We start from the raw sequence: 18341 nt of genomic DNA on the forward strand, positions 1-18341 counted from the left end.
CTGTCTCTCTCTTTTTTGTGGTCAGTGCTAGGTGAGCACTCCACCACTGAGCCACATCCCCAGGCTTCTCCCTGCTTAAAGATGCTTAAAGAACTGCCCCAGGGAAAAATCTAGAGGAGGGCCTCCCTTCTTAATTACTCCTGGCCATTCAGGATACTTTGTGTCCAAGGAGGGTTGGGGCAGTGCACACAGCACCCTGCTGGCTGCTGGCTGCTGGTGGGAGGCGTTAAGCCAAGGCCCTCAGAAGGCCCCATGCTGTACATTATGCTCACCTGGAATGGCCAGGTTTAAATCCTGTTTTGTATCAGCATCCATTCATGTTTAAAACACTAGAAAAACTAGGGACAGAAGGAACATACCTAAACATTGTAAAAGCTGTATATGGCAAACCCAAGGCCAACATCATTCTATATGGAGAAAGGCTGAAAGCATTCCCTCTAAAGTCAGCAGCAAGACAGGGATGTCCACTTTCACCACTTCTATTTAATAGTCCTTGAATCCCTAGCCAGAGCAATTAGGCAAAAGAAAGAAATTAAAGGGATACAAATAGGAAAAGAAGAGCTCAAGCTCTCTGTTTGCTGACGACATGATCTTATATTTAGAAAACAAAAAAATTCCACTAGAAAACTTCTAAAACTTATAATATAAATGAATTCAGCAAATTAGCAGGATACAAATTTTAAAACCCAGGAATCAATCATATTCGTATATTCCAATGATGAATCAGCTGAAAGAGAAATTAGGAAAACCATCCCATTCATGATAGTCTCAATACACACACACACACACACACACACACACACACATACACACACACACTTGGGAATCAATCTAACAGAAGAGGTGAAGGACCTCTACAATGAAAACTATAGAACACTAAAGAAAGAAATAGAGGAAACCCTTAGAAGATGAAAAGACCTCCCATGCTCTTGGACAGGCAGAATTAATATTGTCAAAATGGCCATGTTACCAAAAACGCTATACAGATCCAATCAATTCCCACCCAAATCCCAATGACATTCTTCATAGAAATAGAAAAAGCAGTCATAAAATTTATCTGGAAAAATAAGAGGCCCGGAATAGCCAAAGCAATCCTTAGTGAGAAAAGTGAAGTAGGAAGCATCACAATTCCAGACCTTAAATTATACCATAGAGCTATAGTAATGTGGCTCCAAATGAACAAGAAAATGAATGGAAGACACATAGAAAACCCCACAAAACACAGTTACCTCATACCTGGTAAAGGTGACAAAAGCAACAACCAGAGAGATAGCCTTTTAAACAAATGGAGCTGGGAAAACCGGAAATCCATATGTAGTTGAATGAAATTTAACCCCTATTTCTCACCCTGCAGAAAACTCAACTCAAAGTGGATCAAAGACCTAGAAATTAGACCAGAAACCCTGAGCCTACTAGAAGAAAATTTAGGCCTGATACTCTTAACATATTGGATCAGGAACTGAATTTCTGAACAAGACCCCTAAAACACAAGAAGCAAAATCAATCTTCCATAAATGGGATGACATCTGACTACAAAGCTTCTTCACAGCAAAGGAAAAAAAATCAAGAATGTGAAGAGAGAGCCTACTGAATGGAGAAAATCTTTGCCACCTGCACCTCAGAGCATTAATTTCCAGGATATATAAATAACTCAAAAAACTCAGCATAAAAAATAAATAACTCAAACAATCGATGGACAAAGAAACTGAACAGACACTTCTCAGAATACAAAGTCAACAAATATATTAAAAATTTGTTCAATATTTCTAGCAATTAGGGAAATTAAAACTACACTGAGATTTCATCTCACTCTAGTCAGAATGGCAATTGTCAAAAATTCAAGTGACAATAAATGTTGGCAAGGATGTGGGGAAAAAGGCACACCCATAAATTGCTGGTGGGTGTGCAAATTGGTGCAACCACTCTGGAAAGCAGTATGGAGATTTCTCAGATGACTTGGAATGGAACCACCATTTGACCCAACTATCCCACTTCTCATTTGTTTGTTTGTTTGAATAATTTACACTCCTCAGTTATATCCAAAAGATTTAAAATCAGCATACTGCAGTGACACAGCCACTCAATGTTTATAGCAGCTCAGTACACAACAGCTAAGCTATGGAACCAACCTAGATGCCCTTCAACAGAATAATGAATAAACTGTATACACAATAGAATATTACTCAGCCATAAAGAAGAATGACTTTATGGCATTTGCAAGTAAATGTATGTACCTGGAGATATCATGCTAAATGAATTAAGTATTTCCCTAAACAACAAAGGTCAAATGTTTTCCCTGATATGTGGAAGCTAATAAGGAGGAAGAGAAGAAGAACAGATATTCAGTAGATTAGACAAAGGGGACTGAAGGGAAGGGAGGGGGAATAGGAAAGACAGTGGAATGAATCAGAAATAATTTTCCTATGTCCTTATATGACTACATCGTAGTGAATCCCACCACCATGTACATCCATAAGAATGGGGTCCTAACTAGAATAAGATATATTCCATGCTTGTACAATGAATTCTACTATCAAAATGAATTCTACCATCAGGTGTAACTAAAAGAACCAATTAAAAACAAACAAACAAATCCTGTTTTGTTGCTCTTTAGGAGATCACCTTGGATAAGGCTTTCTGACACATCTGAGCCTCGGCTTCCTGGCCAACACAATGGAGGAAGATGTCACCTATCTCATGGGGGATCCTTGAGGAGAATGAGCAGAGCCAAGATGCTCGGTGCAGCCTCCAGCAAGATCAGCACTCGGCTGACAGTCTCTGTGACGGGGGTTACTGAGAAAAGCTCAGAAGCAGGAGTTGGGAGACTGAGCAGTTCCTTCATCTCTTTGCCCCTTAGTGTCCTCATTTGCAAACTGTGGATAATAATGCCTCACCTGTCAGCTTTACTAAGTAGCAGTGAAATTTAAATGTGGAGATGGCTTCAAACACTAAGGGGCCATCAGCATGATGATGATGATGATGATAATGATGATGAGGATGATGGAGATGAATGGGAAGCAGGAGGAGATGAGGATCAACAGCGACTTTCTTGGCAGGGGTGGGGGGTGAGTCCTTTGTGGGCTCAGAAATGTCTAATCTCTGAGGAAGACGGAGCGAGCCATGCATGCAGGTGTTAATGGTTTCCCAGACAAAAGCCATGCTGCGCTCTGTCAGCTGCTGATATTAGAGGGAGAGACTTTTACATCCACACCACGGGTTCACATTTCTATTAGGGAAGAAAAAAGGGGGGGGATGTTCTTGCACGCACGTTTGCAGATTATGAAAATGGCCCTCGTACATTTCCATAGAAACAGAGTTAAGGGCTATTTAGACCACAAGCTCAGCTTCGAGCCCCACCACTTCATTGTCTTTATGAGTCACAGAATGACCCTACAAATGGGTTGTTCCTTCAGGACCATAAATCAGGCGATTTATGGTGAGGCTTTTTACTTTTTCACTCTTTCAGTAATGAGAGGCAGATGCAGACCATCTCTTAGTTTAATTACATAAACAGTTTACCAGAAATTCTGGCCTGTATCTTTTTCCTAACCCCATGGGATCCTGGACCCTGGGTCGCAGAAGCCTATCATCTAGCACAAAGCTCCCCGCTGATCTGTGTGAGCAGATCAATCTGCTGGATTGTCCTGTTAAACAGCAAGGGACTGGCTTTTGCTCCTCGTCCCTGAATGGTGGCATTGGGTAGCCAGTGTGTTCCTTGAGCGTAGTCTGGGACCAGCAGCGTGGGTGTCACCTAGGAGCCTTAGAAATGTCCAAGTCAGAACCCCAGGGTGGCTCAGCGCTGTCTTAACAGCCCTTCCAGGTGCCTCCGACGCTTGCCTTGGGTACCCTCCACCTCATCCTCTCTGCCCCTGAGCTCTGTGAGGGAGGCCAACTGATCCACTCCTGAGGAGCACACTTTCTGAGTTGGTAGCCCCCCAAGGCTGCTCCAGTCTGGTCCTGGCCCTCACCTGACTCCCACCTCCTTGACTTCAAGCCTGCTGTCAGCCTAAGCTCATTGCCTGCAGCCACACCCAGCACCCAGCACCCAGTGACTCCTGCCTGTCTACAGCCCTGTCCTGGCATCCACTAGGATTCCTCCCTGAGAAAACAAGCTCAGGAGGCAGTGTGGAACTGTAAAAAAGAACCGCCAGACAGATGGTGGCTTTGACACCGGTAGCCCGAGGGGACAGTGAGTCACTCAGTATCTCTGAACTTTGGTCTCCATTATCACAAGAAGGGGGCACTCCAGCCTGGCATGGCTTTGTGCGGATCAGTCTTGCTTATCACCTGCCACACACAGCAGCAGCAGTGAACTGTCACTGCTGCTAATTCTACATAAAGATGTCTCCTCATAATTTGGCTTTTGACAGGGGATGGCCTTGGCTTGCCTTCTCACAAAACTTAAAGTAATGGGAGAGAGGCATCACTAGACACTTGACACGTGCCCGCTCTAAGTCTCAGCTCCCCTCTCTGAGAAGTGAAGGGATAGGGCTGACTGAGCGTCTGAGTCCCAGGGTCTGGCATCTGATGGGTGCTTCCACACGGGCAAGGGGATGCCGCAGCAGCTGGGAGGGGAAGGGGGCAGGTGGCTCGCTCACTCCAGGCTCCTCCAGCCCCCTTACCGAGCAAGGGGGGCAGCCAGTTGACATTGGCTTCACAGTGCGAGTCCAAGAAGGTGATGACGTCCCCAGTCGCCGCTGAGGCCCCCAGCATGCGGGTCCTTATGAGGCCTTCCCGTTTCTTGGTGCGGAGGATCCTCACGCTGGGGAAGAGGGCCATGTAGTCCTCCAGGGGCTTCTTCAGGTGCTCTGTGAGGGAGAAGAAGGGGAGAGAGGGCTCAGGTCAGCAGTCCTTCTCTTACCTCCCAGCAGCCACTCTCAACCGTTGAGACAGAGATTGCTGGGGTACCACCTCCCGGACCTTTCAGATAGGGCCAAGAAGGGCAGAGGTCATTGCCCGCAGACTGCAAATGGGAAACTGAGGCTCAGAGTCCAGCAAGAGCGCCAGACCTGCAACACAGGTCTTTGGTACAGGAACAGGCATCTGTGACTCAAGCCTGGCTGGGACTTCTTCCCTTATTTTCTCATAACTATACTTTATTTTTTCCTTGGGAAACTGCCCTTCTCAAGGTCACAGATTCAGAAGGAGACATCCCATCCCCTAGTTCCAAGGGGGAGGAGCATGTTGCTTTGTGCCTGACCAATCAGGGCATTCTGTCAGCCTTGGCTACAGTGATTGGTTCAGGGATGACCATGTGACCTGAGCTGGTCAGAGTAATGGGTCTGGAGAATGTTTTTAGGATTTTTGGAAAGTGACTCTCTGTCTTTTTGCTAGGGTTGCTAAAGTGGTTGGCCACAATCTGGAGCTGTTATTGACATCTTTGGCAAGATGAGGTGATGGGAGGTGTGTGGGGGAATCATCTGAGCCTAAAGATAATATATAAAAACAAGAGTCAGGAGGTGGAAATCAACCGTTGTGCACCCTTGTAATCCCAAGGGCTTAGGAAGCTGAGGCAGGAGGATCCTGAGTTCAAAGCCAGTCTCAGCAACAGCGAGGTGTTAAACAATTCAGTGAGACCTGTCTCTAAATAAAATACAAAAAAAAAAAAAAAAAAAGGCTAGAGATGTGGCTCAGTGGTTGAATGTCCCTGAGTTCGGTCCTGTGTAACTCACCCCCCACCCCACCCCCACCTTCCCCCAATAAAAGAAGAGATGGCCATGATAGGGGACAGATAGATTCAATGGTGGGAACATGAGGTTAAGGGAATAATTCTATAAACTGGGCCCGCTGCGCTGACCCTTGCCTCAGTCTGGCTGGGCACAAATCACGAGCCACTCAAGCAGGAACAAACTTTATTTCGGAACTCCCACAGCACTGCACGCACACTCCCTGGGAACTCTCCCTAACGCCACCCACGCAGCTCCTTCAGGAACACACCACACACCAACCTGAACTCCCTCTCCTGAACTTCCCCAACCAACGCAAACTCCCCAGGCAATGCTCGCAAGAACTACAAAGTAGCAGGCGGACCCAGGAGGACAGTAAAGGTCTAATATACAATTGAATCAATCCAGCATCATCTTAATGGCTCGCCTGTCAACCATTACTTCTGGCAAAATGCCAGGGGCCATTCCAACTCAGCTGTGGCTCTCAGCAGACCCACACATGATTTCACTTTTAAGAAGCACTTTACCTGCAGTCCTCCCTGGCTTAAGTCTGCAAGATGTTACATTCCTCAGCAAACTATCAGCTATCTGCAGGAGAATGAAAGGCCCTGAAATGCTAATAAGAATACAAGTTACCATGAAGGGTGTGAGGTGGAGATTTTTGTGACCCTTACACAGACCAGATCCTGGAACTCAGGGAGATAAGGATAATTTCCCCTAACCATAAAATATGTACGAACTATTAGAACCAATGGGCTAAAGTGACTTAGAGTGGTCATGGCAGTGGGGACTTAAAGTCTGATGTCATCCTGTAGTCAGTCAAAAATCAAGAGGTGGATCTGGGTGGGACTCTCTGGAAACTTCTCTGGGACCCTCAATAAAACTGGAAAGCAGGAGAGGCATGCTGTCCCTCTATTCCCTTGGGAGTGTTCCATTTCTCTTTCTTTTCTTTTTGTTTTTGGTGGGGAGGAGTTTACTGGGGATTGAACTCAGGGGCACTCAACCACTGAGCCACATCCCCAGCCCTATTTTGTATCTTATTTAGAGACAGGGTCTCACTGAGTTGCTTAGTGCCTCACCATTGCTGAGGCTGGCTTTGAATTCATGATCCTTGTGTCTCAGCCTCTCTGGCTGCTGGGATTATAGCCTTTCCCCCTTTCTTTTCTCTTATATATGACAACATTTTCCTTTTTTGCTTATTTTCCTGTGGATTGGATCTGACTCTTGTCTGGAAAAGTTGTTTTGAATAAAAATCAAATAATAGTCTCTTTCTACTAAAAGTCTCAGCCTTAATACTGGTGTCTTTGATTTTAATTAGGGTAAGGATCCTTTATAAAACTGCTAGGATGGCTAAAACAAATAAATACACAAACAACCCCAAGCCTAAACCAAAACCTAAAAACCCTCTAGCTTATACTAACTATACTTAGTGGTGATTGAATGTTTTCCCCTTAGGATCAGGAGAAAGGCTGTGTGCACTCACCACTGTTATTCAACCCTGTACTAGAATTTCTAGCCAGTGCAACTGGTAAAAAAAAAAAGAAAGAAAGAAAGGGCATAAAGATCTGATAGAAAAAGGTAACAGTGTCTTCAACTATAGATAATATCATTACACAGAAAGTCCTGTAAATCTACAAAGAATCTACAACAAACAAGTAAATTTAGCAGGACCTCAGAATACAGGTCAATATTTCAAACTCAATTGAATTTCTAATCACCAGCAAATAAAGAACAACTGGAAAATGCAATTAAGATGGTAAAGATAACACTTACATTGTAACAAAAGAAGTGCAAAATGGGGCTGGGGATGTAGGTCCCTGGCTGAGAGCTTGTTTAGCCCATAGGAGGCCCTGGGTTTGGTCCCCAGAATCTCTGCCTCTCTCTGTTTCTCTCTCTCTCTCTTACACACACACACACACACACACACACACACACACACACATAATGCTACTCTAAAAAATATAACATTACTGAAAGAAGTTAAACACCAAAATAAATGGAAAGATATTCCTTGTTAATGAATCATAAATTATTAAGATAGTAATACCTCCAAAACGTAGAAACAGACTTAATGCTGTTTAAACCATGGCTAACTGCTTTACAGAAACTGACAATTAACAAGCTGATCCTAAAATTTATATGGCAATGCAAGGGGTCCAGAAGAGCAAAGCCATCTTTTGGAAAAGAAAAAGTCAGAAGACTCACATTACTTGATTTTAAAATTTGCTTCAAAACTACAGTAATTAAGACAGTGGGATAATGGCAGAAAGAAAATATGTCAATAGAACAGAATTGAGAATCCAGAAATAAAATACTTAGATTTAGGATTAATTGATTTTCCTGAAACCATTTGATGGGAGAAAGAAGAGTCTTTTCAACAAATGGTGCTGGCACTATTTGATTTCTACATGCAAAAGAATCGAGTCAGGGGCTGAGGGTGGAGCTCTATGGTGGAGCGCTTGCATAGCATGCAAAGGCCTTTGGTTTGATCGCCAGCATTGCAAAGAAAAATAAAAAGTATAGTAAGTTGGATCCCTTCTTCATCTACTATGCAATTAACTCAAAATAGATAAAATGTCTATATGTAAGAGCTAAAATCATAAAACTCTTCAAGGAAACGGGTAAATCTTCACCACTTTGGATTAGACAATTGTGTCTTATGACAAAATGCCCAAGCACAAAAGAAAAAATAAATTACACATTAAACATTTTTTATGTATCACAGGACATGATTAAGAAAGTGAAGGGCTGGGGATGTGGCTCAAGCGGTAGCACGCTCGCCTGGCATGCGTGCGGCCCGGGTTCAATCCTCAGCGCCACATACAAACAAAGATGTTGTATCGGCCGAAAACTAAAAATAAATAAATAAATATTAAAAAATTCTCTCTCTCTCTCTCTCTCTCTCTCTCTCTTTAAAAAAAAAAAAAGAAAGTGAAGAGACAACCTACAGACTGGAAGAAACCATATACAAATCATGTGTCTGATAAAGGACACACACAGGCAGAGTATACAGAGAACTGCGATGACTCAATAATAAAAAGAAACCCATTAAAAAAGTGGGCAAAATGCTTTTAGAAAAAAGTTTAGTGATTCTTCAGGATGTTAAAGATAGAATTATCATATGATTCCACAATTCTATCTCTAAGAATATACCCCCCAAATTTGAAGGTCACATTTTGAATAATCCAAAAATGAAATTATGGAATAGCTAAATTCACAGAGACAGAAAGTAAATTAGCGATTGCCAGGTACTGGGGTCAGGGGAAGGAGCAGTGGTTATTAATGCATGTGGGGTTTCCTTTTGGAGTAATATTTTGGAACCAGATAGAGATGATGGTTGTATAACATTTCAAATATACTAAATACCACTGTATGCTTTAAGATGGTTAATCGTATGCTACATGTATTTGCCTCAATTTAAAAAATGGGCAAAAGATATGAATAGATACTTCTGCAAAGACAATAAAAAATGGTCAATAAGCACATAAAAAGATGCTTGACAGCATTAGTTATTAGAGAGATGCAAATTAAAACCACTCCACACCCAGCAGCATGACTATAATCACAAAGTCAGACAATAACAAGAGTTGATAAGGGTGTGAGAAATCAGAGAGTTCACACATTGTTGATAGGTATGCAAAACCTTGCAGCCACTCTGGAAAATAGTCTGGAACTTCTTCAAACAGTTAAACACAGAGTTACAATGGGACCCAGCAATTCCACTCCTAGGTATGAACCTCAGAGAGATGAACACACATGTTCTCACAAACACTTGCACATCAATGTTTCCAGCAGTGATATTTATACTAGCCCCAAGTTAGAAAGCACCTAAATGTCTATCAACGGATGAATGGATAAAGAAAATGTGGTAATAAGTGGAATACTATCAGCCATACAAAAGGAGTGAGTTAATGTAACAATATGGGTGAACCTCAAAAATGCCATTCTAGGTTACAGCAGCCAGGGATATAAGAGTAGATATTATAAGCAAGGTGTAGTGGTGCATGCCTGTAATTGCAGCAGTTTGGGAGTTTGAGGCAGGAGGATAGAAGATTTGAGGCCAGTCTCAGCAATTAGCAATACTCTTTCTCAAAAAAAAAAAAGGGGGGGGGGCTGGGCATGTAGCTCATTGGTAGAGCAACCCTGGGTTCAATCCCTAGTTCCATAAAAAAGACTGAAATTTCTAGAAAGGTGAAGCTGCAGGGACAAAAAGATCGGTGGTTACATGGAGCTGGGCTGGGGGCAGGGATTGGCTGCAAACAGGCACTGAGGAACTATTTTTTTGAGTGATAGAAATATTTAAAAACTGGATTATAGTGATAGTTTCACAACTGTATTTACTTAAAAATACCCTGAGCTGCAGACCAAAACTAGATGGTTTTTATGGAATGTAAATTATACCTCAATGAAGCTGTAAAGTTCTAAAAAAGATTCTGCTTCTATATAATAGCCAAAACCAACTGGAAAGTTGAATAAAAATAGCCTTTATGGTAGCCTCATGGTTAGGCAACCCAAATAAATGGGGGAATGTCGTATTTATAGATTGGAAGACTCCCTATTGTGAAGAGTCAAGTTTTCTTCAAACTGATCTGTAGACCCCCCCAAATCACAGTGGCCTTCTGAAGTTGACAGAAGTGGGCATGGGGGAGCTCCCTGGGGTGAGTTTTATTTTCTAAGGTTTATACAGGCATGTAAAGGAACTAGAAGAATCCAAACCATCTTGAAAGAGAACAAAGTTGGAGGACTTACAGAAATTTCAAAACAAATTGTAACTGTAAAATCATCAGAACAGTGTGCAAAGAGTAAGCAAAGAGTAAACAGAGAGGTGGAGAGAGCGGAACAGAGGTCGGAAGTGGACTCACGTGTATGCTGCCAACCTATCCAGTGACTGAGGCATCAAGATCCTTCAATGAGGAAACAGAGGTTCCAACAACTTACACCAGAACAACTGGCTACATGTGCGAACAGAAATGAGCTCAGAGGTAGAGCCTTGCCTAGCATGTGCGAGGTGCTGGGTTCGATCCTCAGCACCACATAAAAATAAATAAATAAAATAAAGGTATGGTGTCCAACTACAACTAAAAATATATTTTAAAAAATGAGCCCTGATGGCCACCTATGACCACATAGAAAGTCATTTCAGAGGGGTCATAACTGAAGCATAAAAGCTGAGGCTTCCTGATGAAAGCACAGGGGAATACCTTTGTAGACTTGAGGCAGGAAAAAATGGATCAATGATTAAAATTAAGAACCTGCTCCGGAAAAACGTGCTCATTTATAAGACACTGGTAAGGATGTGACAGGGCAGGCCACAGTCTGGTGACACTTATAGCTGACAAAGGCCATGTATCCAGTATAGATAGAGAATTCCTACGAAGTCAGTAATGAAAAGACAACCAAATGAACAGTGGGCAAAACACCCGAAAAGACATTTCACAAATAAATGGAAACGCAAATGGCCAATAAGCCTTTGAAAAGGCGTTCAGTTCACTTGTCATGGGGGAATGTGAATGAACAGCCGGAGATGCCACTTAGCGCATGCTTACTGGAATGGTCAAAACTGGAGCAGCAGCAGGTTTGGCAGAGGGAGATCCAGGCGTGTTCCTGCTCCCTGCTGGAGAGGGTCAAGGGTGCCACCACTGTGGGGAGCTGTTTGAATGCTTCCTATAAAGCTAGACACCCGTCTGTCCTATACCTACCACTCCACTCGAAGAGAAATAGGAACCTATACCCACAGAAAGTGGAAAAAAAAGAAAAGAAAAAGAAAAAGCTTTATTTGTAATAGCCCCAAACTAGAAATGGCCTGTAAGTCTATCAACAGAAGGGACAGCGTGGTATAGTCACATAATAGCTTACTACTCAATAACACAACAAACCACGGATACCTCCAACCACACGTGTGGATTTCAAAGGTATCATGTTGAACCAAGAAGTCAGACACACCAAAAAGAACTCCATGAATGATTACATTTATTCGAAGCTCATTAACAGTCAAAAAATCTATGATGACAGAATTAAGAAGTGTTTGCCCTTGGGGTGTGGGGACTGAACAGAAGCGGGCACCAGGGAAGTTACTGGGGCCAGTTTTGTTCTCTGTCTTGATCAGGGTGTTGACCTTCCAGGTGTACACATTTGTTAAAGCTCTGGAACTGGATCCTTAGGACCTCTGTTTGCAACATTTGCCTCAATTAAACAACAACAACAACTGGTCCAATACCTTGTCTGTCTCGGCTGGGGAAGCTGCGGTGCTGGGCAAGTTTCACTGACTGAGAATCAGGAGACTGGGCTGGGCGCCCATCTCCAGCACAGGAGCATTTACCTCCTCTGGGTCTCCGTGTTGTCTCTGAATTGGCGCTTTGGATCAGATGGTCCTCAAGGGCCCAGGCCTGGGTCTTGCAGGAGGCCCAGAGGCACCTGCCCAGAGCTGCTGGGCTCTCTGCTCTGCCAGCCCCTGCGGTGATCACTTCCCATAAACTGAGCCCCAAATCCTGCTCTGAACTTGGCTCAATCAAGAGTTAGAGCTGGAAGTGGCCTCTAAATCAGCAGATGCCTCCAAATCACCCCCGGGGCAGCTCTTTACTACAGCCACCAGGGCACCAGGGCAGAACACTGTGATTGGCAGACCCTGGGTGGCGTCTGGCAGTGTTAGTTCTACTTGACCCACAGATGATGCTGATGCACAGCCAGACCTGGAGACCACTGGAATGGTTCAGCTTCTTCATTTTACATCCAGACAGCTAAGGGCAAAAAAGGCAAGGGACCGCCGCTGGCATGTTGTTAACAGCAGAGCTGTGTTTCAAGTTAGGCTCTCCTGGTTGGGTATTTTCTTTTTCTAGTCCCTTAGAAAAATGAATCATTTTTGCGGGAAGGCACATGATCTGCAAAGTGGCTTCACCTATTTTACTCCCCTTGGCTTATACCAACAGGCTCTGTATTTGACCATCTCCCCATTGGACAGATGATAAAACTGAGGCTCAGAGAAACCAAGAACCTTGCTCAAGGCAACATAGACAGCAAATTTCTGACTCCTCTGTAGAAAACGGATGCTTTCCTCATCCTCTGGTCCTCATATACTACTGTCATGATTTTTGCCACATCCACCTACTTTATTGCAATTTCTTTAGCATTTTCTTAAAAATCAATCCATTTTTAGATTAATTTTTTGTTAAATTCAACTTACTTTAAAAATGAAATTTAAATACTTATCTAATGAAAAATTGGTATCATTTATAGTCTAGATCTAATAAATAAAACTCCTCAACAACTGAAAAAAAACAATGGTCTTAGGTTTTTGAGGTATACTCCTGCCTTTCTGACAGTGAGCTCAAGGTCTGCTGTCTCTGTCAAGAAGGAAAATCTGGAAAACTACCAGAGACTCTCCATGTGAGGGGAGATCAAGAAATGAAAGAGAATTGGAAGGAGAAACCTTTCCTGACACATGATCCGGGGGTACTCATGTAAAGTCTTTGGATCACTGGAAATCATCTTAGGTGCCCTGGGAGATGCTGCTCCAGCCATTCTGGCTTGCCATTCCAGAAACTTCTGCATGATAAAGGGTGCTTCCTGTTGTGTTACCGGGCATCTCAGGGGTCAGAACAATTAAAATCTGTGCACAGAAAAGGTTTTCTACACACATGCACCAGAGTGGGGAAGGCCACAATGCTCCAGCTCTCCCCGTGCCTGCACACGAAGATTAATATGGCTTTCCTCCCCCGCTCCCCCTTCTTTTTGGAACAGTGACTTTGTAGAAAGCAGAAATCAATTTGCCCTAATTGAGGGACTAAATCTTCCCCAAAGAGACCTTCTTGGGCAATGAGACAAATCAGCAAGAGGCATGATCACGCTCCAGATACGCCGCTGTTCGCCTAGGAACACTGTCTTTAGAAAGAGAAAAAATCCATAGTGACTGCTGGTGACCACGGCTTCCTTTTGGTTGGGTTCAACTGGTAGGTCATTAAAACGAGAATGAGATAATCTCCTATAGCACACACGGCTACTCCCACCAGAGGGAAAAATATCACCCCGTCCAGCTCTCATCACTACGGGCCTGCTTGGGCAGAGCCCGGTCACTAAATCACCGTGAATGCAGATGGCTGCTGTCATTACCCGGCGGCCAATTAGGACCCTTGACAGCTTGTGCTAAAGTTAAAGCAATTATTTAGGGCTATTATGCTCTTCCTGTCCTTATTAGAAGGCGCTTTTACACAAAATCAGGACCGCTGCCTTATTTTCCCACCCAAGAAAAGACTCTTGGGTGAGGGCATTGTACAAGGTTATAGAATCTTAGAGCTAAAAGGGGCTTTAAATGAACTTGATGATGATCATGATGATGACAATTACAGGGAACACTTACTGGAGCTCCTGTTCACATATGGAGCTTCCCTTCATATCCATTACCTTTGACAGTTACAATAACACAGAGACTGAACTTAATGACCCTGCTTACCGAAGATGATACTGAGGCTCAAAGTGGTGATGCAACCTGCTTAACTCACTGCTTGATTGTCAAAGAGCAGGCTCTTCCTACCTGCACCTAAACTCACCTCTATCTCACTTGGGTCTGTCCCTTCATTCTATCCAGAGAGAAGTGGGGAGGTCCAGAGAAGTTGAATGTCTAAGCTAGAATCCTACAGCAAGACTGGGACATGGCAGAGCTCTATCCAGTTCAGGGTCCAGGATCCCCCCCCCCCCCCCCCCCCCCCCGTTTCATAAGCGCTGGGGAGGGTGGGCAAACTGGATTCACTGAATGGGACGATAACAGATGCCTAAAGCTGCCTTCAGAAAGATTCTGGGACTCCAGCCTGGCTCCCCATGAGAGTACTAGGACTGAGAAAAGGTGTTTGCCTGATTGATGTAGCAGGGAGGTGGCCGTCCTAAGCCACACACTCACCGTCCTGTCCCAGGGGCTGCTGTCATCACAACCCAGTACAGAATTGCTTTTGCCCTTATTATCCCTGGTTTAATGAAGAGTCAGGGCCATCTGGCAGGGAAGGAGCTGATTCTGAAGGTGGTGAGACCCCATACTAACCAGGTTTCAAGCAGTGTCAGAGGACCACTTAATGAGCACGCACAGAGGATTCTGCGGCACATGCGCTGGGTTTTCCCCACGCCTCCATGGCTACCTGAGTGCCTTCCACCTCTCCACACCTGTCTCTCTCTCAGGGGGCTATCGGAGTAACATGTATGATTGCAGAACCGGGAAGCCTGCGGCTCCCTCGCTCTCCCTCAGGTCCACTCTGAGCACAAGCTCTCCATGGGTTCCCAGAACTCTGGGTGGGAGGGGCGTGGCTGTTTGTGGTGGGGCCTCATCTCTTCTGTCACTCTCCTGCTTTTGCTGTTGCTTCCCGACCGCTCCTCCCAAACAAATTGTTTGCATTCAGATCCTTGTTTCAGGATTTGCTCTAAACCCAAACTCAGGTTCCAAGTAGCAGGAATGATTGGAAAGAGCTCCAGAGTCTGGCCCTAAGTCTGGGAAGCTCGTGATGATGGCTTGGGTGCAACAACTCATTGTACTTTGGTGCCCAGTGTCTGGGAATAATGGTTAACACTCCTTTATCACCTATGCATACCACTAACCCAGGGACTGTGCATCTACTTATTTAATCTCTGCAGATTCTCTCTCTCTTCTTCAGTGCAGGGGATTGAGCCCAGGGATGCTCCACCACTGAGATACACACCCTCAACCCTTTTGAAAGTTTGAGACAGGGTCTGGCTACGTTGCCCAGGCTGGCCTGGGCTTTGTAATCTTCCTGCCTCTAGAATAACTGGGACTACAGGAGAGTGCCACCGAACCCGGCTCTACAAAGACTCTTAAGAGGCCGGTAACAGACTAGTGTCCCCCTTCTACTGATGGGGAAACCGGGGCACAGAGACATTAGGTAACTTTCCAAGTAGCAGATCTTGGATCAAGCACTCTAACTCCAGAGAGTAGTTTTCTCTTCTTCCCTAAACATTGATTTAAAATTAAGAATAATTTCAAATATACTAAAAAAGTAGAATAACGAACCTAGGGACCTGTCACTTTAACTGCAGAAATGATCCCCTCCAGGTCTAGTTCATCTTTGCCCCTGTCCCTGGAATAGTACTGGAGCAAATGGAGTCTGCACTTGTAAGAGCAGACCCAAGGCGTAATCTCACTGCTGGGCACCCAGTATCTTCTCAGGAAATGCTCGATTATTTCACTGGATTCCCCCAAAGCCAACTCAAGGAGGATGGGGCAGCCACCATCAGTTTGGCATCACTGGAGAGGAAACTGAGGCTCACGGAAGAACAGGCCTCGATCAAGTTTCTCATCTGGTGAGGTCTGGTGAGGACAAGAGCTCAAGAGTTTCCCAGCCCTGGCCTCCCTGGTGTGCCGTCCTGAGCTCTCCCTCCCTGGCTTGCTCTCTCTGCTCAGGGCATCTTTAGACTCCGAGGTTGAGTCAGTTGTAGCACAGGGAGGGGTTGCAGTCAGAAAGCTGCTCTGGGCTGCATTTTGCTCTCTAGAAAGACATGCTGAAGTCCTAACTCCTGAAACCTGTGGCCCTGACCTCATTTGGAAACAGGGTCTTGGGGGATGTCATCTAATTAAGATGTGGTCATCCTGGATTAGGGTGTCAGGAATCCAACAACTGGGGTACTTTAATTAGGGAGAAGTTTGGGCAGACAGAACACCGTGTGATAATTGAGGCCACAGGATGCCAAAGATTGCCAGGGACACCAGAGGCTAGGAGCAGACCGGGAAGAGCCTCCTCTAGATCTTGCAGAGAACAGGACATTTTGATTTGGGGTTTCTAGGCTCCTGAACAGTGAGAGAAGTAAATTACGTTTTTTTTTTCTTCCCCAGCACTAAACTTTTTTTTTCTTTAAAAATGTAAAAAGCATGTTTTTATTTTTAGTTGGCACATAGTAACTGTACATATTTATGAGAGATGGTGTGACATTTCAATGCCTATATACAGTGTGTGATGATCAGACCAGGGCAATTGGCATGTCCATTGCCTCAGACACTGAGCATTTCTTTGGGTCTCTTCTGTTTTTTTAATTTTTTAAAAATTTTTAATTTATATATGACAGCAGAATGCATTACAATTCTTATTCCACATACAGAGCACAATTTTTCATATCTCTGGTTGTATACAAAGTATACTCACACCAATTCGTGTCTTCATACATGTACTTTGGATAATGATGTCCATCACATTCCACCATCATTCATAACCCCCCGTCTCCTCCCTTCCCCTCCCATCCCTCTGCCCTATCTAGAGTTCATCTATTTCTCCTATGTTCCCCCTCCCTGCCCCACTATGAGTTAGCCTCCTTATATCAGAGAAAACATTTGACATTTGTTTTTTGGGATTGGCTAACTTCACTTAGCATTATCTTCTTTAACTCCACCTATTTACCTGCAAATGCCATGATTTTATTCTCTTTTATTGCTGAGTAATAGTCCATAGTGTATATATGCCACTTTTTTTTATCCATTCATCTACTGAAGGGCATCTAGGTTGGTTCCATAGTTTAGCTATTGTGAATTGTGCTGCTATAAACATTGATGTGGCTGTGTCCCTGTAGTATGCTGATTTTTAGTCCTTTGGATATAGACCAAGGAGAGGGATAGCTGGGTCAAATGGTGGTTCCATTCCCAATTTTCCAAGGAATCTCCATACTGCTTTCCATATTGGCTTACCAATTTGCAATCCCACCAGCAGTGTATAAGTATACCTTTCTTCCCACATGTTTGCCAACACTTACTGTTGTTTGTATTCAAAATAGCTGCCATTCTGACTGAAGTGAGATGAAATCTTAGAGTGGTTTTGATTTGCATTTCTCTAATTGGGAGAGATGATGAACATTTTTTCATATATTTATTGACTGATTCTATATCATCTTCTGAGAAGTGTCTGTTCACATCCTTAGCCCATTTATTTACTTGTTTTTTTGGTGCTTTCCTTTTTGAGTTCTTTATATACCCTAGAGAGTAGTCCTCTATCTGATATGTGAGGGGAAAAAATTTACTCCCAAGAGGTAGGCTCTCTATTCACCTCACAGATTGTTTCTTTTGCTGAGAAGAAACTTTTTAGTTTGAATCCATCTCTACCCCATTTACAATAGCCTCAAAAAATACTCGGGAATCAACTTAACAAAAGAGGTGAAAGATCTATATAATAAAGTGAAAATTGCAGAACCCTAAAGAAAGAAATCAAAGAAGACCTTAGAAGATAGAAAGATCTACCTTGTTCTTGGATAGGCAGAATTAATATTATCAAAATGACCACACTATCAAAAGCACTGTACAGATTTAATGCAATTCTGATCCAAATCCCAATGACATTCTTCACAGAAATAGAAAAAACAATCATGAAATTCATCTGGAAATATAAGAGACCCAGAGTAGCTAAAGCAATCCTTAGCAGGAAGAGTGAAGCAGGTGGCATCACTATACCAGACCTTAAACTGTACTAAAGAGCAGTAGTAACAAAACAGCATGGTATTGGCACCAAAACAGACTTGTAGATCAATGGTACAGAATAGAGGACACAGAGACTAATCCACAAAATTACAATCATCTTATATTAGACAAAGGTGTCAAGAACATGCATTGGAGAAAAAGATAGCCTCTTCAACAAATGGTGCTGGGAAAACTAGAAATCCATAAGCAACAAAATGAAATTAAACCCCTATCTTTCACCACAC

At 43.6% G+C, this 18341-nt stretch overlaps 1 protein-coding gene across 5 annotated transcripts in view; it reads right to left on the reverse strand.

Annotated features, from left to right (window-relative positions):
• Positions 1–18341, reverse strand: part of GALNT10 (polypeptide N-acetylgalactosaminyltransferase 10) — a 243882-nt gene that overhangs the window by 52518 nt on the left and 173023 nt on the right. For all 5 annotated transcript variants that reach the window (XM_081303996.1, XM_081303994.1, XM_081303995.1 and 2 more), the window contains one exon: positions 4623–4808. In XM_081303996.1, coding sequence (XP_081160122.1) covers positions 4623–4808 — 186 coding nt within the window. The remainder of the gene's footprint in view (positions 1–4622; positions 4809–18341) is intronic.

This window comes from Spermophilus citellus (assembly GCF_964194105.1).
Source record: "Spermophilus citellus genome assembly, chromosome: 1".
Taxonomy (NCBI): domain Eukaryota; kingdom Metazoa; phylum Chordata; class Mammalia; order Rodentia; family Sciuridae; genus Spermophilus; species Spermophilus citellus.